This window comes from Fistularia commersonii, chromosome 6, assembly GCF_037954325.1.
Source record: "Fistularia commersonii isolate RoL2024-O1a breed Wild chromosome 6, RoL_Fcom_v1.0, whole genome shotgun sequence".
NCBI classification, from domain to species: domain Eukaryota; kingdom Metazoa; phylum Chordata; class Actinopteri; order Syngnathiformes; family Fistulariidae; genus Fistularia; species Fistularia commersonii.
Genome location: NC_141289.1, coordinates 583518 through 605406, shown reverse-complemented (window position 1 = coordinate 605406; position 21889 = coordinate 583518). Strand labels below are relative to the sequence as shown.

Sequence of the window (21889 nt, the reverse complement as noted above, 5' to 3'; positions counted from 1 at the left end):
CTGGTAACCACCGTGAACCACCGTATATTAATGCAGACCACTGCTAACCACAGCTAACAATTGCTAACCACAGTGAACCACCACTAATCACCGCAAACCAACACTTGCCACTGCTAACCATGTGACCCACCGCTAACCACTGCTTACCACTGCTAACCACCCCTTACCAACACTTACCTTTGCTAACCACTGGTAACCACCATGAACCACCACAACGCACTACACACCACCACTTACCACTGCTAACCAAGTGACCCACCGCTAACCACCACTTACCACTGCTGACCACCAATAACCACCACTTACCACTGCTAACAACCGCTAACCACCTTGCCCCAAGACCTGCATAAACCACTAACCACCGCTAACTAACACTTACCATTGATAATGACTGCTAACCACTGTGCACCACCGCTAACCAGCGCTAACCAGTGTGCCCCCAGACCTCCATCCAAACAAAGCCAAACATCTCCACAGGTGGACGTCTGTGCACGTTCCTCACCAGGGCTCCTGCACCGACACAGAGGGTTGTATAACTGAGATCCGTCCACTGAAGTGCACCGCTTCCTCCAGCACGTGGCTCCACACACACACACACACACACACACACACACACACACACACACACACACACTATATCCGGGGTGTTGAATTCTAGAAGCGTGTGAGTGAGTAATGAGAGCTGTCAGCAGCAACACATGAAGTCTCCTCCTGCTGCTCCTCACACATGGAGCTGAGAACTTTGTGTGTGTGTGTGTGTGTGTGTCTCTCTCTCACACACACACACACACACACACACACACACACGAGCGCAGAGCCAGTCAATGAGTGTGTGGCTCCATTCTGTTTCACGTCAACAAGAAGGATGGAGATGGAGATCCTTCCGATGATGTCGACGTGACAAATGACAGAAGATCTCCAGAACATCTGGTTGTTGTGGTCCAAGAGGAACCGGGTCTCCTGGATTTTCTCCAGGTTCTCGGGCAGGTATGAAGGTCCGGATCTTTTCTTCAGCCCTGCCCGTTCATGTTGATTGTTGCCGTGGCAACAGGGTCTCTTAAGGGGGAGTGATTATTATGGGATGTATCCACCGGCGTGTTCTCCAGGAGCTCGAGAAGCTCCTGGTGTCTTCTCATCGGTCCAGGTGGAGCGCGGCGTGGAACGTCCTGGTACGAGAACAAACGGGGACGAAATGTTCCGCTCCCAAGTCGGGGTTCTTCATGGACCTGCTGCCGTCGCCCGGCAACAAAGATCCCAGCGGTTCTTCTGAGGTTCCTCTGGTTCCTGCAGGGACGTTAGCGCGACGCAGATGTCCAATTAACCACGGCTCCTCCTGACTTGTCGAGACCTGGACTCTCACATCCAATTATGGTTCGTGAGTCACGGCGGCATCTGGCAGGAGACCACGTGACGCAGAACCTGCAGAACATCTCCCCTGGGAACCCGGCGCTCGTCAGAGGAGGACATGATGAACCGCGAACAACGTGGGGGCCGTCTGATGCAAACACACAGCGTGGGTGCGAGTGTGTGTGTGTGTGTGTGTGTGTGTCATGAACTTGCCCCAGATGTTCGGCGAGAAGAACCTGAGTGGATCTTCAAAGTGACGTGTGATGTTGTTGGTGGCCACCAGGGGGCGCCAGAGGACCCGGGAGGCCTTGAGATGCCGTCATACCTGAAACTGTTAGCGGAGCCGCCATTTTGGTTGCTAGCAGGGTTAGCCTATGCAGACCAGAGGAGGGAACGTCCTCAGGTGAGGACAGGTGAGGACATCGGAGGGCTTCTGAGAACATGTGATGACCGGTCAGTAGATCCTAGGAGAGGTGAGAGCAGGTGAGGACAGGGTCACCAAGGGTCCAGAAAAGGGGCTACTCTTGAGGACAGTTGTGGACAGGTGAGGACCACTGAGGACATCAGAGGGCTTCTGAGGACATGTGGGGACAGGCGGGAGAAGGTAAGGACTTCAGGTGGCTGCTGAGAGCAGGTGTGGACCGGATGAAGCCATCTGTGGACAGGTGAGGGAAGGTGAGGACATCTGTGGACAGGTGTACTCAAATGTGGACATATTGGGCCATCTCTGGAAAGATGTGGAAAGCTCAGGACATCTGTGGACACGTATGGTGCATCTGGAGAAATGAGGATAGGTTAGGACATGTGAGGAGATATGTGGACAAGTGTGGTCACATTTGGACACATGAGGTCAGGTGTGCCAAGGACAGGTGTGGCAAGGTGAGGACATCTGTGGACAGGTATGGTGTATGTGGACAAACGAGGACAAGTGAGGACATTTGTGGACAAGTGTGGTCACATTTGGACACATGAGGTCAGGTGTAGCAAGGTGAGGACATCTCTGGACAGGTGTTGTCAAATGTGGACAGGTGAGGAACATCTGTGGACAGGTGTGGTCAAATGTGGACACATGAGAACAAGTGCGGCAAGTTGAGGACACCTGTGGACACATGAGAACATCTCTGGACATGTATGGCAAGGTGAGGACATCTATGGACAGATGAGGACAGGGGGTCACTAGGGGTCTTAAGTTCTCTCCTGGTTCTCCAGGGAACATCAACAGGTTGGGGTGCAGATCCTGCTGCCACCAGCAGGTGGCGCTCCTGCACACCAACAGACCCTGCGAACTCCACGCAGGAGCTTCAGCATCATCTCCACCTCCACCTCCAGCCTGCTCCTGGATCTGTTTGAAGATGTTTTCACGAGTACTGACTCAGCTCCGCTCGGCGCCTCGGAGAAGGAACATCTGCCGGACCCTCGCTGCGCCCGAAACCCCTCGCTGCTGCTGGAGAAGATGAAGATGACGCCGCTGGTGGTGAAGGTGATGAGGAGCGACACTTGTTGCCCTGGAAACAGACAGACCATTAGCTAAATTTCACATTAATTCGGTAGTAGATGATGAGATGTTTGGCAGTGCGGGGACAATCTAGGAACCTGGAGAACGTTAGAACGCCACAAGTTCTCACCTCAGTCTCCTGCTCCTAGAAGTGACAGTGGATCAGAACTGCGGAGAACCTTCATGAACTCTGGAGGTCCTCTGGGTCCTGGAGGCCTCTGGTGGTAAAATGTTACCTTCAGTCCTTCATCCAATGCTTTTCCCCAAACTCTGCTGTCTCCATGGAAACAACACGAGTAGACTCGAAGGGCGTGGACCCAAAGATCATGCAGGAAAAAGAAAGTACCGGAGAAAACCTGAAAGAACAATTATCCTCCAGGGGGCGGAGCCTATCCCAGCTGTCATGATCATAGGTGGGTTCATCCTGGACCAATCACTGGGCTTCATATGGAGACATCCAACCATTCACATGTCTGGACAATGGAGGGTCTCCAGTGAAGCTCCTGCTTGTTTTGGGCCCATGGGAGGAACCTGGAGAACCCTGAGGAACCCTAGGCAGACATGGAGAACATGGAGCCTCCACACAGGGAGGTCCTTCCTGTGCTAACCATTGCACCACTGAGCTAGCTACTTCAAACCACTGTGCTAACAATTGTGGTAACCGCTCCCCTAACTACTGCACCACTGTGCTAACCAATGTATCAGCATGCAAGCTACATTTAACGATTGTGCTAGCCACTGCTTGAACCGGTGCACCGTTGTGCTAAAGCTGTGCTAATCAGTGCTTCTGTGTGCTTGCTGCAACTAACCACAGTGCTAACCACTGTGCTAACCTGTGCATCACTGTGCCAGTCACTGCTAGCCAATGTGCAAACCACTGCACCATTATGCAAGCTACTACTAACCACTGCCCTAAGCATTAGATCACAGTGCCAACCAATGTGCTAACCACCGTGCTTACAACTGCACCACCATGCTAGCCACTACTAACCATTATGCTAGCTACAACTAATCACAGTGCTAGTCACTGTGCCGACCACTGCCCCAACCACTGCCTCACTACTAGCTACAACCAACCAATGTCTTAACCACTATGCTAACAACGGCACCACAGTGAAAGCTACAACTAACCACTGTGCTAGCCCCTCCCCTAACCAGGACACCACTGCGCCAGTAACTGCTAACACTGTATCGGCGTGCTAGCCACTGCACAAACCCCTGCACCACTGTGCTAACCACTGCTTTTCTGTGTTAGCTATGACTAACCACTGCACCACTGAGCAACCTACAACTAACCACTGTGCTAACCGCTGTATCACCATGCAAGCTACAACTAACCACTTTGCTAACCAGTATATTAAGCTATGCACCACTGTGCTAACCACTGCAACAACATGCTAGCTACAACTGACCACTGCACTAGCCCCACCCATAACCAGGACACCACTACGCCAGTAACTGCTAACTACTGTATCGCTGTGCTAGCCACAGCACAAACCCCTGCACCACTGTGCTAACCACTGCTTTTCTGTGCTAGCTATGACTAACCACTGCACACTGTGCAACCTACAATGAACCATTGTGCTAACCGCTGTTTCACCATGCAAGCTACAACTAACCACTTTGCTGACAAGTATATTAAGCTCTGCACCACTGTGCTAAACACTGCAACACCATGCTAGCAACAACTGACCACTGCGCTAACCACTGCGTCACAGTGCTAAAGTAAGGAACATCTGTGTTGTTCCCCAGCTCCCCGCCCCCTGCCTTGGGAGAAGATGAAGGCGACGCTGCAGCTGTTGAACAGCTACACTGCTAATTTGAGCACAAATCACAGTTGCCGCTTAAAGCCCCGGGCTGCGGTGTTGATGGCGGTGCGGCGGCGGCGGCGGCGCGGCGGGTGACTTCAAGGCCGGGGGTCGTCTGGCAGCGCCCGCTGATTTATGGGGTTAATAAGGGACGCCGCATCGACAGGAAGCCACGAGGACGCTCGTTAACGCCAACGCCTGATGGACGCCTGCAGCAGGTGCTAGGGGGCCGCCGGGCTACGCCGCTACGCTACGCCGCTACGCTACGCCTGCCAGGGGCCGCACGGCTCCCGGGGGCCACCTTCCAGGCGTTGCCACGGTGACAAAGAACATGGACGTGGGGGAAAACACGAAAACCACCCAAGAAAGGACAGGGAGCTGCCGGCACTGTTAGCAGTGCTGGTAGTACTTGAAGTACTCGCAGTATTCATAGTACTTAGAGTCACTACTTTAGCAGTTCACATGTCAAGGTGCAGAATCCAGGGGATCCATGCTGTCAAGAACACATGAACCGGTTCTATGTTCTACATTCAAAGTTCTAGGTTCTATGATCTCGGTTCTACAGTCTACATTCTACTTCTTAGGTGTCAGGTTCTATGTTCTACATTCTACGGTCTTGGTTCCATGTTCTGGGTTCTACCTTCTAATTTCTATGTTCTGTAGAATATATGTAGACTGTAGTTGTTCTACGTTCAAGGGAGTACGTTCTACATTCTTGGTTCCACAGTCGATGTTCTGGGTTCTACGATATGCATTCCGAGTTGTAGGTTCTACAGTCTACGTTTGAGGTTCTGGGTTCTGATGGACTGGGTTCTCACCGGGTTCTCCAGGTTCCTCCCACAGTCCAAAATGGTTCACTGAAGGCTCCACATACTCCCTGGGTTCTCCTTGGGTTCTCCGAGTTCCTCCCACTGAAGACTCCAAACTGTCCATTGGTGTGCACAGCCAGTGACTGCTCCGTTCTGCTTCAGGATCAAGCTTTTTGATTGTCCTCTGTTGGGTCTGTCCTCTGATTCCTACTTCCCTTAGTAGCCTCGTGGTCTAGCTGGCTACAAAGGCCCTGCAGCCACCTCCACTGGCCACACCTTCACTTTCCATCCCTGTCCCGCTGCTTCAACGTACTGCAGCCTCTTCTGCTGGAATGCCTCACCAACGGCATCCTCCCACGGGACCGTAAGCTCGACAATGAAGACATGCCGACAGGACCAGAGGACCAGGTCTGTTGGGGTCTACCCACATTTCCCAATCCTGGACTGCGTTACGGATTCCTGAGTTTGAAGGTGCTGGCTTGGTCCGCCGTTTCTCCCCTTCCCAGAAGAAGGTTGTTATTTGTGGGACGGTAATCTGGGAATTTTGAGGCATGGCGCTGGTTGTTTCCTTCCTACTCTCCAGTTCAGCCGCCGAGAACTTGATTGCGGCGCCAGGTGTACCTTCCTTGTGTCAGGCTGGTCTTGCACCCTACCAAGATGTGCTTCAGGGTTGCTGGGGTTGCACACTGGGGACAGGCTGGGTCTTCTCCATACCATAGATGCAGGTTGGACGCAGAGGCCAGAACATCATACACCCTCCCACTACATCCAATACCCTTGCTGGGCTTTGGACACTGCCTCGGCACACCTGGCAGCTTCCTCCTGGTGGTGCACCTCGGTCCACCACCATGTGCCGTCACTCGATCGGAGTAGCCTTTTGCCGCGTAGTGTTGTTGCCTCCAAGCCGAGGCCCTCTATGCCATGTTGGACGTGCCCTTCTGAGGGCAGCATTTGCCACCATTTCCTCCCAGTGGCCAGGGTTGGAGCAGCACCTTTGACCTAATGGATCCCGGGACTCTATGAGGGTCATCTCCAGCCTTGTTTTGGCTCTCACTAGGCTTGAGATTTGAAGGGAGAGGGCTCCGCTGCCATACAGGCCAATGCCGGAAGGGCATCTCGGCAGTCCAAGCCACTTCCTTACTTGGTCACTCACAAGTCTCTCCAGCCAAGCAGCATGGGACGGGGTGACTTCATAGATAGCAGCCTGAAAACCAGAGCTTCAGCTTCCCGGGGAGAGCAGTTGTTCTTCTACATGAGGCCACTGATGGTATCCTGCCTGAGTTGTTCCACCTGCTTCGAGTCTTTGAGGTCTCCACTAGACCAGTGGACAAGGCTCTTGATAGGCTTCTCCTGGACTGTGGGGATCAGCTTGCTGTGAGCTTGCCTTTGACAATGGAGACGCTGCGTGATTTCCTGTATTAAATCTCTATTTGTGCCCATCTGGAGTTTGTCCAGCAGGCCTTCGGTGCATACGTTTGTCGTCATGTCGACCATGGACACCCTGATTGGATGAAGGTGCAGTCACCCATCGGTATGCACAGATGAGGAGTTCCATTGCCGTAGCAGATCCCAAGGAGATACGTTACAGCCTGCCATCATACCCATCTTCCTTTGGCCACTCTTGTGATGCCCTTCGGGACTTGAAATAAGTTGAACGCTGTCCACAAAACCTCCTTCATGGCTGTCTGTGCCTGGTGCCAGATGACGGTGGTGAGTTCCAGGCATCCCTGCCTTCTGCACCGGGGGGTCGACAAAGTTATTCTTCTGCAAGAACACTGAGGGCCTCTGGGCCACAGCGCTGAAGGATATCTTTTCCTTCCACATTCAGAAGGCTGATTCTTCTCTTTAGAAAGCAGGATCCCTCCTGGCTTTGCCTTCAGTATTATCCCCTTCTGCCACTCCACTTTCTTTACCTTCCAGAGGTACCTCAAGATGCCTGCTGCCTTCTGTACTCCACTAGTTCCCTTACGGGTACTTTGAGAGTCCCAGTCTTCTCCTTGCCAAAGAGGTCTTGGATGAACCTGTATGGATCTCTGTGGAAGGCAGTCTTCTTCACCGCAAGACGCTGCTTGATGCCCCCTGTAGGACCTCAAGTCCTTTCTGATCCCCTTCTGAAGCCGCCTTCCATGGTTTTCTCAGGCACCTTCTGTCTCTGACAAGCTTCTCGGTTTCTCCGCCTCCTTCCTCCTGTCAGATGATGAACGGGTGAAGGTCGGTGGTTGGAAGTGAAGAAGTGGTGAATGGATTTGGTGACAGGGAGAAACCTGGGGGAGAATTTTCTTCTCTGGCTGGAGGTTGGTCCTTCTCCCAGGATGGAGGTTGGTCGTCCTCTGACTGGAGGTTCATCTTCTTCCTCAGGGTGGAGGAACCCCAGACCTTGTCAAGAACAGGTGGATTTAATCGAAGGCTGAAGATGTTGGTGGAATCGGATGGAGTTCGAGGAGGAGGAAGAGGAGGAGGCACTCCAGGACCTTCTCGTGGCGATGGAGCAGCGTGGAGAGAACCCTGGCAGGAGAACCTGGTGAGAACCCTCAGGGAACCCGGTCAGCTGTTGGATCCGAACCAAGAACCTTTCTCCGGAAGCATCTCCGGAACCCTGACAGCTCCTTGTTCCTGAGGAGAACGTCAGTGAGAACCTCCAGTCTGGTTCCTCCTCCCCGAGGTGGAGCGTTCTTCACCCAACCTGAGAACTTCTCCTCCACTCTGCTGGACATTGTCCATCTTTCTCCATCTGCACCCGGAGGAGAACCTTGGGACGATCTCCAGATGATGGAGCTCAGCAGGGTTCTCCAAGACGGAGAACCTCGAGGCCGGCGGAGAACCCTCCCACGTTCTCCGGGGACGTGAGGCGGTGAGGAAGACCAGGATGACGAAGGAGAGACGAGATGGAGATGAGATGCGAGAGGAGAAGACGGCTCCTCCAATCAGACCTCCTCTAGGAGATGGAGGTAAGAATGAGAAGCTCTTCTCCTCGATTGTCTCCCGTTTCCTCTGAGGACCAATCACGGCGCTTCGCTGCTGATTGCCGCCGCCTGGAGAGCAGCGGCGTCGTGGACTCTTCATCTCAGCAACGTGAGGAGGAACCCACTTCATCCAGGACTGGGAACGTGTCAGATGTTCCTCTCTTGGGGTGTCAGATGGACTTCAAATGTTGGATGTTCCTCACCTGAAGCACCAGATGTTCCTCATCTTGAAACCAGCAGAACCTCCACCAGGACATTTGGACAGAACCTCCTCCAGCAGAACCGATCCCTCCAATGACAGTGTGATAGCGGTGTGTTAGCAGAATATTAGCGTTGTGTTAGCCGTGTAATAGCAGTGTATTAGCGGTGTGATAGTGGAACGTTAGCAATACTACAGAGGTGTATTAGCAGTGCAATAGCAGTGTATTAGCGGCATATTAGCAGTGTAATAGCAGTGTATTAGCAGTGTGATAGCAGTGTATTAGCGGTGTGATAGTGGAACGTTAGCAGTACCACAGAGGTGTATTAGCAGTGTAATAGCAGTGTATTAGCAGTGTGATAGTGGAACGTTAGCAATACTACAGAGGTGTATTAGCAGTGCAATAGCAGTGTATTAGCGGTATATTAGCAGTGCAATAGCAGTGTATTAGCGGTGTGATAGCAGTGTATTAGCAATATATTAGCAGTGCAATAGCAGTGTATTAGCAGTGTGTTAGCAGTGTATTAGCAGTGTGTTAGCAGTGTGTTAGCAGTGTGTTAGCAGTGTATTAGCAGTGTGTTAGCAGTGTGTTAGCAGTGTATTAGCGGTGTGTTAGCAGTGTGTTAGCAGTGTGTTAGCAGTGTATTAGCAGTGTATTAGCAGTGTGTTAGCAGTGTGTTAGCAGTGTATTAGCGGTGTGTTAGCAGTGTGTTAGCAGTGTGTTAGCAGTGTGTTAGCAGTGTTTTAGCCTCAAAAGGCAGAGAAAAGTGCAGAAAGAACTCTGTTTCCACGCAAACACCTGGACATCCTTGTTCGTCAATTCCGTTGCTAATATGATGTCATAGCGACACGCGTGAGTAACATGAACGCCTCCCCACCACGCACACACACACACACACACACACACACACACACACACACACACACACACACACACACACACAGCTCTTATTGTCCGTCTGACTGATTCACGGTTTCATCAAAGACGATTAAAAACGTGGGGGGGCTAAAGGTTACACACACACACACACACACACACACACACACACACACACACACACACACACACACACACACACACACACACACACAGGATAGAGATGAGTGTGACGGGACGTGATCCCCCGGGTTAAGTGAACGTAAGTGACGCTCCGTCTTCGTAATTGATCCGACACCTCATCCTCTTCTTCTTCTTGTCCTCCTCCACATCTTCTCCTCCTCTTCTTCTTCATCTTCTCCTCCTCTTTGTCTTCATCCTCCTCTTCTCCTTTTTCTTCTTCTCCTCCTCCTACTCATCTTCTTCCTCCTCATCCTCTTCTTCTTCTCCTCCATCTCCTCCTCTTCATCTTCTTTACCTCTTCTTCTTCTTCACCTCCTCTTCATGCTCTACTTCTCCTCCTTTTTTTCTTTGTCCTCCTCTTCCTCTTCTTCACCTCCACCTCTTCTTCTTCTTCATCCTCCTCTTCACCTCTTCTTCTCTTTCTTATTCTTCTCCTCTTCATCCTCTTCTTCTTCACCTCCTCCACCTCTTCATCCTCCTCTTCCTTTTGTTCTTTACCTCCTCCTCCTCTTCTTCCTCTTCATCCTCTACTTCTTCTCCTTCTCCATCTTCTTTACCTCTTCTTCTTCTCATCTTCATCACCTCCTCTTCACCTCCTTCTTCATCCTCTTCGTCTTCTTCACCTCCTCTTTTTCTCCTTCTCCTCTTCTTGTCCTCCACCTTTTCATCCCCCTCTTAATCTTCATCCTCTTCTTCTTCTTTACCTCCTCCTCCTCTTCATCCTCTACTTCTTCTCCTCCTTCTTCTTTTCATCCTCTTCTCCTCCTCTTTTTCTTCATCCTCTTCATCCTCTACTTCTTCTCCTCCTTCTCCTTTTCATCCCCCTCTTCTTCTTGTTCTTCTTCACCTCCTCTTCATGCTCTTCTCCTTCCTCCTCTTCCTCTTCTTCTCGTCTTCATCTTCTTCACCTTCTTCTCCTCCTCATCCTCCTCTTCTTCTCCACCCGCTCACTTAACTTTACGACCCGCTTATTGAACTCGCGTGCGCGTGCGCGCGCGTGTTTGGAGGAGGCGGCGTGTGTGTGTGTGTGTGTGGGGGGGGGTTCAGATCCGGGCATCCTGATTGGTCACTTTTTGTTTTTTTCCCACGTGAACGTGGGGTGAAAGGTGCGCTCTTAAGGCGGCCGGCGGACACGCAAGAGGACCAGGACCAGGACCAGAACCAGGACCAGGACCAGGACCAGGACCAGAACCAGGACCAGGACCAGAACCAGAACCAGAACCGGGTAACCATGACGACCCTGCGGCGGCTGCTCCTGCTCTGCTCCTTCTGCTCGCTGGGATGTCGGAGCGCGTCAGGTGCGTGGACGTGGGGCGTGAACTTTTACTCACGCGATCAATCCAGTGTAGCTATAAAGCGCGGGAAATGATGTCATAAAAATATTTATATTTCTGATTTTATTCATGTTTGTGTTATAAACATCTATTCCTGTGTTATTAACTAGTAATATTTTTTTTTTTGGGAGGCTCGTGGAAAAGTGCGTGATTGTTCTGGAGGGGCGGCTGGTCTTAATGCGAGGGAAAAAAAAATCCACGCGGGAAGTTGTAATCCACGCGGGGGGTCCGATGGTTTCACTTTCGCTTTTAAAATCGGGGACGCAACTTTTTGTCACACGCGCTTTTTCATCATGACTTCGTCAACTTTTTTTTTTGTTTGTTTTAAACTTCCGGAGTTGCCGAGAGAAGAGCTTCTGAGCGGGCGGTGCAGGACATGTATGTCGGCTGAGACAAGATGTACGGAAAAGTTCAAGCTGGAGGTGGAGGGATCTGCTCGGAGCCCCTTCTTGGTTGCTATGGTGATGGACCGATGAGGCTAGTCAGGAACCTCCGTGGACCAGGTTTGGAGGTGGCTTTGTGACTTGAAGTGAGAGCAGGAAGTGGATGGAGGAAAATCCTAAAGAGGTGGAGGTTTGCTCTGGAAAGGTGAGGAACAAGATGGAATACATGTGCGTGAGTTAGAGGGACCCAATGGAAGGATGAAGCTACAGGAGGTGGAGGTGAAGAAGGTGGAGGAGTTGAAGATACAAGGGGTGACAGTCCAGAGAGGGTGGAGAAGAGGTGGAGGAACGTGAGCAAGCAGGTTGGAACGATTGGAGTGAAGACTGATGGTTTGGAGGGATGGTGAAGATCTGGGTAGAAGGAGGATGAGGTCTAGAGGAAGACCTTAGTTGGTGTGAGGAGAAGGTTAGATGGAGGCAGGTGATTGGCTGTGGGATCAGCCCAAAGGGGAAGGTAAAGTCCAGAGTGACTCGAGCTTCGCCCGGCACTTCACCCTGACTGATCCTGAGGTCGGCGTCGCCGTGACAACACTAATGGACCGATTGAAGAGTTAAGTGGACGGGAACGGAAGAGAGTGGATTATCCGGATGTGCGTCCCAAACGCAAATTTAAAAAGGTCGGCCTTCATCTGTCAGCGATGTCGGTCAGCAGACTGACTCACCGGCGTGACGAGTCCATCCCATAATTCTTCTGACGCGGGACGACGGCTGTGGACTCCAGAGGGCGTGGTTCTGCCTTTTTCTTCTCGCTGCTGCTCCTCCAGACGGACGATGAAAGCTCTGCAGGGGTGGACGAGGGAGTATTTTGTGGGTCAGGAGTACCTGAAGAGCAATTTTACCCTTCAGTGCTGATTCTGTTGTTGTCTGAATGAAGGAAGTCAAACAAGGAGGAAGTGGTCAGGCAAGGAAAGTGAAGGAAGAGACAAAAAACAGGAAGCAACGGGAAACAAGCTTTTTGTTCTCAATAAGTGAGGGAGGTAGGAAACAAGTTAAGCTGGCAGGAAGGATGGTAGGTAGACAGGAAGTAAGGTGGGCAGGGAGAAAGATGGGCAGGAAGTAGCTGAGACAGGAAGTGAGGAAGGTAGGATACATGTTAAGTACCTGGAAGTAAGGAAGGTACCCAGGAAGGTAGGTGGATGGGGTCAAAGTAAGGTAGGGGGAGGAGGCAAGGAAGGTAGGTAGAAAAGAAGGTAGGAAACAAGTTAAGTTGGCCGGAGGGTAAGTAGATCGATAGACAGGAAGTTAGGTAGACGGGCACAAAGTAAGGGAGGAGGCCACGAGGCAAGGTAGGTCGGTCGCAAGGTAGGTCTCAAACAAGCAGGCAGGAAGTGAAGTAGATACACAGGATGTAAGTTTGGTAGACATGAAGTGAGTTAGGCAGGAGTAAGTGAAGTGGACCAGAAGTAAGGTAGATGTGGACAAAGTAAAGCAGGAGGCCAGGAGGAAAGGTAGGCAAGAAGTAAGACTTAAGACTCAAGATTTGAGTCTCACTTCCTGTCTCTAAGGGAGTGAGGGAGGTTGGGACACAAGTTCAATAGGCAGGAAGTAAGGTAGGTACACAGGACGTGAGGTGGATGGGGTCAAAGTAAGGCAGGCGGCAGGAGGCAAGATAGGAAGTAAGGTAGGTTGGAAAGAAGTTGACAGGAAGGTAGGTACACTAGAAGTAAGGTTGGTAGGACAGGAAGTTAGTTTGGCAGACAGGATGTGACGTAGGCAGGAATTAAGGCAGGTAGATACGAAGTAAATTAAGCATGCAGGAAGTATGTTAGGTGGACAGGAAGTCAAGAAGGTTGACGGGTAGTTAGGTAAGGGAGGTGCAGAGGGACTCGACGAAGCCGGGACCTGTTCAGGAGGAGGTCTTGGAGGATGAAGAAGAGGAAGAAGGGTGGGAGACTGCTCTGGTTCTGACTGGGATGGGTGGGGAACCAGAGATGGAGGACGTCGAAGGAAGAGAGAAAGAAGATACCACCTTGAAAGTGGAGACCAACTTCTGAGCATACATGTCATCGGTGACAGTCCAACGGGGAAGGCTTCCCCTCAAACAGGAAGCACATGGACTCCAGCAGACAAACCTGAAGCCCTTTGACCTCCCGAGGCCACGCCCACCTCCCAGGCCACGCCCACCTGGAAGAAACAGGAAGTGACCCGACAAAAAAGTTTTGTCGCAAGCATTGTAGCTTCAAAAGGCGCAAAATCGTATTTAAATGTGTCAGACAGGAAGTGAATTGTCCCTTCCTGTCTTCTCGCAGAGGCCGGCCCCTTCACTCGGTGGGATGACGGGACGGCGCTACGAAAGGTAGTCCATCACCTCCACCCCCCAAAAAAACCCTGCGACCTTTGACCTGACGTCAGGCTGGCTTTGGTTCAGGTTCTTTTTTGTTTCCTGTCACCGGGTATCTTCTCCCTGCAGGTCCAGGGGCTGCAGAGCGGAGACCTCAGCGACATCTTGTTGAGAGACCAGCAGGAAGTAGGTTCAGGATTTTCATAATAAGAGCAAAACATCCGTCGCAAGATGCCACGGTTTACAGCGTTTGACACAAATACCAAAAAAAAACACGTTTTCTGGTGGAGAACTGCAGCTTCTGAGTACCAATGTGTACAAGTACTGCGCCACACATAGCCTGAACTACAAAATGTACTTCAGTAAGCGCCAAGTTACTTTTTATTACTACATTAAACCTCAAATGTGGGTTTACCAGTTTTAAAGTCATAGTTTCAGTTATAAACCACGCTGTGTACTTCAGAGGAAGTACTGCATTGTGTGTGTGTGTGTGTGTGTGTGTGTGCTACATGCTAACGCAGTGGTGGGCCGTCAGGGCCTGCAAGGCCTTCTCTGCTGGCCTAAAAAATATCTGACCAACAGACTGATTTTAATTATGCTTTGTCCATGAATACTTATAAAATAAGTGCGAATGGTCTGTCCGCTTCCTTTCATAGCTTTTTCCCTTGGCTGTATTTTCGTAGCGAAGCATTTAACCAATCACATTTCAGCCATTATTTGTTGCCAGGCAGGGTCAAAGTCAAAGAATCAGATTCACGGGCGCTTTCGCAAAAAAATAAGGGTCAATGAAACTGTTGCTTCAACCAATCAGATTTTGAGTTGTGACACCAAGGCCTTCTAGAAGGCCTCGGTAAAGTCAACGTGTCACACGCCCTTTGATTGGCTAGTCAGAGAGCGTACTAGCCAGAGCTAGCAGGCCGCATCTGTAACGAGCGTCGATGTAACAGCTTATTTGTCAACCCATGACGACTCCAGATTTATTGTCAAGACCAATTTCAAGATGGACGTTTCAAGAAAAGCTAGACATGGCTAAGACAGATCGGGTGGGGCCGAAGCTAGCTAGCCTGTTGCAGCGAGGAAAAGCATTTGTCTGTCACTTTCAGTCCGCTAACTGCATAATAAGATGGGTTTTATAGCAGTTATTGAGGGGGGATTGAGAAATGTTGCACTATTGAAGGCCTCGGTGTGAAAAGCACGGCCCGCCGCTGTGCTAACACGTGTGTGCTACATGCTAACATGTGTGTGTGTGTGTGCTACATGCTAACACTCCTCATGCAGTCTCTTCTGAAGACACACTTTCAAAATAAAACCACGGCGGTTAAAAAGCGATGATGCCTTGGGTTTGCAAAGTACTCGAGTAAATATACTTAGTTACTCGCCGCCGCCGGTGAGAGATGAAGATAACAGGAAGTGTCTGGTTTCCATGGAAACGGGGTTCTTCTCTGAAAGGTGTGTTTCCTCATAGGAAGAAGAGCGGGATGTTTTCAAGAGGGTGAGTGTCCTGGTTCTGGTCCTGGTTCCATCCAGGTCCAGGTCCTGGTCCTGGTTCCATCCAGCTTCTTCAGGTTCTGCTCCTGGATAAACCCTTTCTTTCTCCTGCAGTTCCTCTTCCATTATTCTAAAGCCCGGAACTCTGTGGGCGCCGTCCAGCACACGGTGAGAACCCACGCCTTTCACACCTTCAGGACCTTCATCAGTCACACCTTTGAGACTTCCATCCTTCACACGTGTTAGACCTTCATCATCCACACCTTGAGGACCTCTAATCCTCCAACCTTCATCCCTCCAAGGCGTGGGACCTTCATCTCTCCATGTGTCAAGCCGCCTCACCTTCATATCTTCACACCTATAGCACCCATCACACTCTCACCTGGACCATCTAGAGAAGGTCCTGACGTGTTTGTGACTCTGTGATGGACGCGGGTGAAGATGACCAGATGTTTCTTCCTCCGCAGTCCCACTCCGTCCACCCCCTGATGCGACTGTCGCCCAAACTGTCCCAGAAGAAGAGGAAGGTGCTGCTCCTGGTGAGGAACCTCCCGTTCTCTTCATCATTACACCAGCGGGACCTCTGACCCTGGTCTTCCTCCTCCTCGCCCTCAGAAGATCCGCGCTCTGCCGGAGGGCTGCTGCGACCGCATGATCTGAGGAGGTCCAGGTGGACGCCTCGGCCCGGCAGCTCCACCGGCGGGAAATTAAGTTAAATGGAGAAGAGGAAAAAAAAAACAAAAAAACCCAGCGCCGTGCGTGATTGGACGAGACCCAGAAGCGTCTGAGAAAAAAAAACACTGGTGTTTTATTGCCATGGTAACGACGGGGCACTTCTTTAGAACGTATGGCTTCTGGAGAAACATCTGGAAATAAAATGGTGGACAAATGACACCTTCTGTGGTTCTTCTAGGGGGCGGAGCTAACGGGTGGGAGGCGGGGTTTAACCTGTCAATCACAGACCTCCAACCGTTCACGACGACGGAATCGGACTAGTGATTGGACGTCAGAGAAACCAGGCAGGAGAACCCACTTTTACAAATAGAACGAGAACACAGAAAGCTAATGCTAAGGTAAAAAGAGTCCGGTTCTCCAGGGTTCTCCTCACGGTACTTCCTGTTCAGGTTCTGGAAACTGGGGGGCCTCACACCATTTATCTGTTGTGATGCTAATGCTAGCAGCACAGTACCTATGTGCTCGTAAAGCTAATGCTAGCAGCACTGATAGCTGTGTCAATGATGCTAACACTAGCAGCACAGACTGCTGTGTGTCTGTAATGCTAACATTAGCACCACAGACAGCTGTGTCTGTGATATACCACTAGCATTACAGAGAACTGTGTCTGTGATGCTAACACTAGCCGCACAGGTAGCTGTGTGTCTGTAATGCTAACATTAGCACCACAGAAAGCTGTGTGTCTGTGCTATACCACTAGCATTACAGAGAACTGTGTCTGTGATGCTAACACTAGCCGCACAGGTAGCTGTGTGTCTGTGATGCTAACACTAGCAGCCACAGGCAAGGTGCTAGCTAGCTTTTCAAAAAAATACAAACAGAAGTCAATCACACTGATGTAGAAAACCATCTGAGAAGTGACTGCACGCCTTCTCCTGATGACCTCCGACCTCTAACCCTGGTTGGATCTCCAGATCCCAGGGGTTCATCTGAAGCCTGAGGAGAAAGTGTGGAATCTGAGAAGGTCCTGAAGTGCAGGGAAGCTGCTTTGCCTTCCAACCCCAGAGAGATCATCAAGCCTGGAGCTGAAGAAAGCAAGCAGTGGACTATTGTGTTGGTGGAGGTGGAAGATGACCAGAGGTCCGGGGTTCAGAGAAGATCCAGAAGAAGCTCCTCGCCGGGTCTCCACTGTCCATTTCCTGTTCAGGTTCCTAATCGTCCTCAGAGTCACTGCCTCGCCGGCCCGGCAGGGAGCTCCTGATGGACGACATCAGATGGTCCTGGATCTGCTTCCTCGGGTTCTCCTCCAGGTCCGTCTTCACAGCGCCGCTCTCCGACAACCTCCATTCCAGCTCTGCACACACACGCACACACACACACACACACACGCACACACACTCACAATCAGTGCAGTACCGATGTCCCCTAGTGGTAGATGTGAGAACTGCACCCACTGACAGCCTATCAGGCTGGAGCTCTAATCAAATCAAAATCAATAGGTTCATTGATAGGTGACCGACCACCTCCTGGATGTTCACCTCTGACCCCTGGCATCAGAAGATCACCTTTCCCCTCCAACTTATTGGTCGATTATCAGAACTGAATGCGTATCTGATCACTTCCTGTCAATTGTGGTAAAAGACGTGATATGATTGGCCGAGACGGGACCACATGACCCGGACGGCCTTGTCAGTGAGGAACAGGACACGTGGGAGTTCTGCACGTGCTCAGTCAGGGCCTCGACTCCCCCAAAACAAACACACACACACACACACACACATACAGACATACAAACACTAGAAGTCTAATCAATAATAATCAATAACTAAACTAATGGGTTGCTCGTCCTCGGGTCGAAGCAGTTTCACCCTCGACCTCTTGAATCAGAAAATCCCCCCTTTTATCAGAATTGAATTACAATCCAATCACTTCCTGTCAATCGTGTTTGATCTGTTATGATTGGCTGGGACACGATCACATGACCCAGACGGCTGGACATGCACATCACTGCAGAGCCATGCTGCCCCCTGCTGGTGGATGTGAGAACTGCACCCACTTGCAGCCCATCACACCGGAGGTCTAATCAATAAGTCAATCGATCGGTCACCATGTCCTGACGTTCATCTTCAAACTAACGAATCAGAAGATATCGAACCGATCAATCATTTTGACTGATCTAACACGATTGGCCGAGACACGATCACATGACGCAAACCGCTGGATGTTTCAGGAAGTGAGCGCGCCGGAGTTCTGCACGCGCTCAGACGGGACCTGGAACACACACACACACACACACACACACACCTTCCACGGTGAGGTTCATGCCGCCGAAGACGAGCGGCCCGATGAACTGCGCCTTCATCTGGCCCTGGTGGTAAACGAAGACGGTGGGCAGGTTGCGGTCGGGGTAGTTGGGGATGCAGGTGGTGGAGATGGACTTGAGGAACTTGGTCTGAGGGAACTTCCTGGCCAGGGAGGCCAGGTGCTGGTTGATCAGGGTGCAGAGCGGGATGCTGAACACACACACACACACACACACATGTCAATCACACGGTCGTCATGGCGCCACACACCCCTGGGGGCGGAGCACCTACCCCTGCTTGTAGAGGTGAAGAACCACCCAGATCCCGTCGCCGGCCTTGTTGACCTCCTTGACGTAGTCCTGGCCCGAGATCTCCAGCACCTCCCCGAAGATGTTCTTCATCTGCTGGGCCTTCCACTCCGCCAGGCGCTTCTGTCTGCACGCCGTTTCATCGATTAGCCCGTTATTGATCGCGCCGGAGGTCCTCACCTTCTCCTCACCTGTACATCTCGATGGCGGCCTCGTCGTCCTCGCCGAACTCGTCTTCGTTCTCCTCCAGCTCCTCCAGCGTCATGTCTTCATAGGTCTTCACTGCTCAAGACGAAACCACAGAGACGGAAGGAGGGGTTCTTAACAAGCTTGTTAAAGGAGTGATTGATTGATTGATTGATTGATTGGTTGGTTGACAGGCTCCGCCCCTCACCCACAGCCTGCTGCTGCAGGACCTGTTCCTCCTCTTCATCCTCCTTGGGGACCTCTTTGGGAGGAAGGATCCCCTTCTTCCTCAGGATGTCGTTCCATTCCGTGTCCTCGTTCGGGTCCTGGAAGGGGAAACATGGGGTTTCGGGGTCGGTTCTTCTCGGACCAGCACCTGGAGAACTTCATCTTCTCCGCACTTAAAAGTCCTACAGGTTTTTCCTGCCAGCGCATTGATTGCAGATCAAAACATTCATTACCGACGCTGCTAATCCTGCTCTGTGATTGGCCAAGAGGCAGGGGTCAAGGTCACATGAAAACAGGTGAGTGTGATCCATCTCGCATTTATAAGAATTCTTGCTCATTTTTGAAGATGTTTGCCCACTTACTACTAAGATTATAATTCTTTCATCTGTAGTGAGAAAAGGCCAAAGGAAAAGAAGCATTTGTCACAAGGGGGCAGGACATGTATGACTGAGACAAAGAGAAGACTGAGATGGTTTGAACATAAACTCTCCAATTTTCATGGTGAGGATCTGGGTAGAAGGTTGCAGGTGGAGCTGCCAAGCTCTAGAGGAAGACCAAAGATAAGATTTATGGACGTCATGAGAGGAGGACACAGAGAATGGGGTAAATTGGAGATGGTGGAATCACTGTGGACAGCCCTGAAGGGAGAAGCCCAAAGGAGAAGAAGTATTTGTTACAAGGGTGCGGGACATGTATGACCGAGACAAAGCGATGACTGTGGAGAGCTCTGAAGGGAGAAGCCCAAAAGAGAAGAAGTATATGTCACAGGGGTGCAGGACATGTATGACCGAGACAAAGCGATGTCTGTGGAGAGCTCTGAAGGGAGAAGCCCGAAGTAGATTCATCACCAAAGAAACCAAGAACACACACTAAACACAAAACAGTCCACATCTTGAAACAAAAACTAAACTCGTGATGTGTGCTAGTAAACAACTAGTTAGTACAACCAGAACTTCCGCTGATTGGCGGGGTCACGTGACGAGGTCACGTTTACCTGCGCTCACCGTTTAACATCAAAACACCCGAAATAAAACTATAAACAGCCGGTAACCAGAGTGACTGACTGACTGAATGAATGAATGATGAATAAGTAAATTATTTTATAAATAGTTTCATCTAGAAGGAGGTAGTTTAGAAGCAGTCCGGAAGCTAGGCAGCTCGGAACCGAATTGCACCAGAACCGGAAACAGGTTCGCGTCGGACTTTTATTGTTCTCTAAATACAAAACTAATAAATGTCCCGGTTCTAAAAAAACAAAACAAATATAAAACCCGGTTAGAACCTGTCAGAAGGCGGAGGAAGGAGTTACCGACCTGCATCTCGGTTCCGAGTCTCACACCCTGCTTGCTACCCGGAAGTAGAAGGTGCGCAGCGGAACCGAGTCCGATGGGAAACACGGTTCGGTTCCGGTTACCGGAGGCGATCAAACCGGCAACTGTGACAGAATAATCGCTTCCCCGTGTTGTAGAATCGAAATCACGTCAAACTGATATTTTTCCCGGGGACGGCGCATCGAAACCGGACGTTTATAACCGGAGTTACCCGGTGTTTCCGGGGGACCGTAATAAAAGTGACACCAACTTCCGGGTGAGGCTCAACATGACCATATAAGGTGCGAGAGCGCTGCGTGCGTGAACAGGTGGGACTAAAATTAACTAAAATTAATATTTTTTGATTTGAAATTATTTTCACATGTTTAGTTGGGTGTTTATTTGATTTTTCAAATTAATTTTCCTGGACCTGAAAATTTTTCAATTTTATTTTTCGTCATATTTTAATTAAATCATGACTGCCCACGAGAGAGAGAGGCCTTGAACCCTTCGATAAAAGTGATTAATTTTATCATTTTTAAATTCCTTGACTTTATAACCAGATTTCCACAACACATTTTTTTCTTACAGTTGATAAATAAGCATGTTTTTGTTCTTCCCAGCTTTGATTAGACGTGTTGGTTTGGTGTGTGTGTCCGTAAAAACACACACAAACACACACAAACACACACATACAAACACACGCACACATACGGAGGCGGCGTCAAGCTCAAGCAAACACACACTTTCAGTCTGGACTGTTTTCTCTCCATTTACTTCCCCTTCCCTCTTTCCACCCTCATCTTCTTCTCCTTTTTTACTTCACCACCTCCAGTCAATTCAAATGAGTACAAACACACACACACACACACACACACTCAAACACTCATATAAAGTACAATTTTAAAAATGTAATTCATCGTTTTGAGGTTAATCTCGTTACAAACGTGTCATAACAGATGAACTAATCATCGGACGCGGATTAATTTCGGGTTATTTATAAAAAACACATCGTGCACCTTTAGTTATTTTCGGATTAATGAATTAAATTGATTACTTTTGCGTCTCTTTAAAAACCACTGTGGGGGCTGGGGGGGTGACGGGGCGACGCTGGCCAATCAGAGCGGAGCCTGCGCCCTCTCTGGTCCAATCAGAGGAGAGGAGGTGAAATGCGGAAGTGGAAGGCCTGAGGTAAGAGCGGTCACTCTGCTCCGGTTCTCCGGTACCGAAAAGTGTTGGCACACTTTTTACATCTCCGTGGATTGAGAGAAAGGACGTGGATCAGTCAGCGAGTTTCGCGTCAGAGGAGGTCGTCCACGCACACGTCCCGAGTGGGGAGCTACAAATATCGCGTCCAGTCAATAAACAACCTCAGAGAGCTGAGGAGGAACCTGTTGAGAGCCAAAGCTGCAACTACAAGTAAGAAGAAACCAGGGTGTTAGCATGACAACGATACACAGAGGTTCAAAGTGTGTGTGTGTGTGTGTGTTCTCGGCTTGTGCTGCAACAGGCCTTCACCCAAACCGCCGCCGTGGAGCCCAGCGGCTCCTGAAGGCCCCTCTAGACCAGGACTAGAACAACCATAGATCAAAAAACGAATCCCACCTGAGAAGGTACACATCAGTACTACAACAAGTACTCCTACTAGAGTA

General features: G+C 50.5%; 2 protein-coding genes across 2 annotated transcripts; one reads left to right on the top strand and one right to left on the bottom strand.

Annotated features, from left to right (window-relative positions):
- The first annotated feature begins 1929 nt into the window (after positions 1 to 1929).
- Positions 1930 to 16958, top strand: nms (neuromedin S). Its single transcript, XM_086148060.1, has 11 exons — positions 1930 to 2012; positions 2202 to 2246; positions 2644 to 2827; positions 4866 to 4969; positions 10801 to 10979; positions 13708 to 13754; positions 13869 to 13925; positions 15205 to 15231; positions 15342 to 15395; positions 15695 to 15766; positions 15843 to 16958. Exons 1-11 carry the CDS (start codon positions 1930 to 1932, stop codon positions 15885 to 15887), a joined length of 897 nt encoding a protein of 298 aa, XP_086004186.1. The 3' UTR covers positions 15888 to 16958.
- pdcl3 (phosducin-like 3) lies at positions 16013 to 20322 on the bottom strand. The gene is made up of 6 exons (XM_086147620.1): positions 20241 to 20322; positions 18908 to 19025; positions 18705 to 18795; positions 18497 to 18640; positions 18207 to 18415; positions 16013 to 17256 (listed from the first exon to the last, which is right to left on the bottom strand). The coding sequence occupies exons 1-6, from the start codon at positions 20244 to 20246 to the stop codon at positions 17114 to 17116; spliced, it is 711 nt and encodes a 236-aa protein (XP_086003746.1). The 5' UTR covers positions 20247 to 20322; the 3' UTR covers positions 16013 to 17113.
- Between the last annotated feature and the right edge of the window lie 1567 nt (positions 20323 to 21889).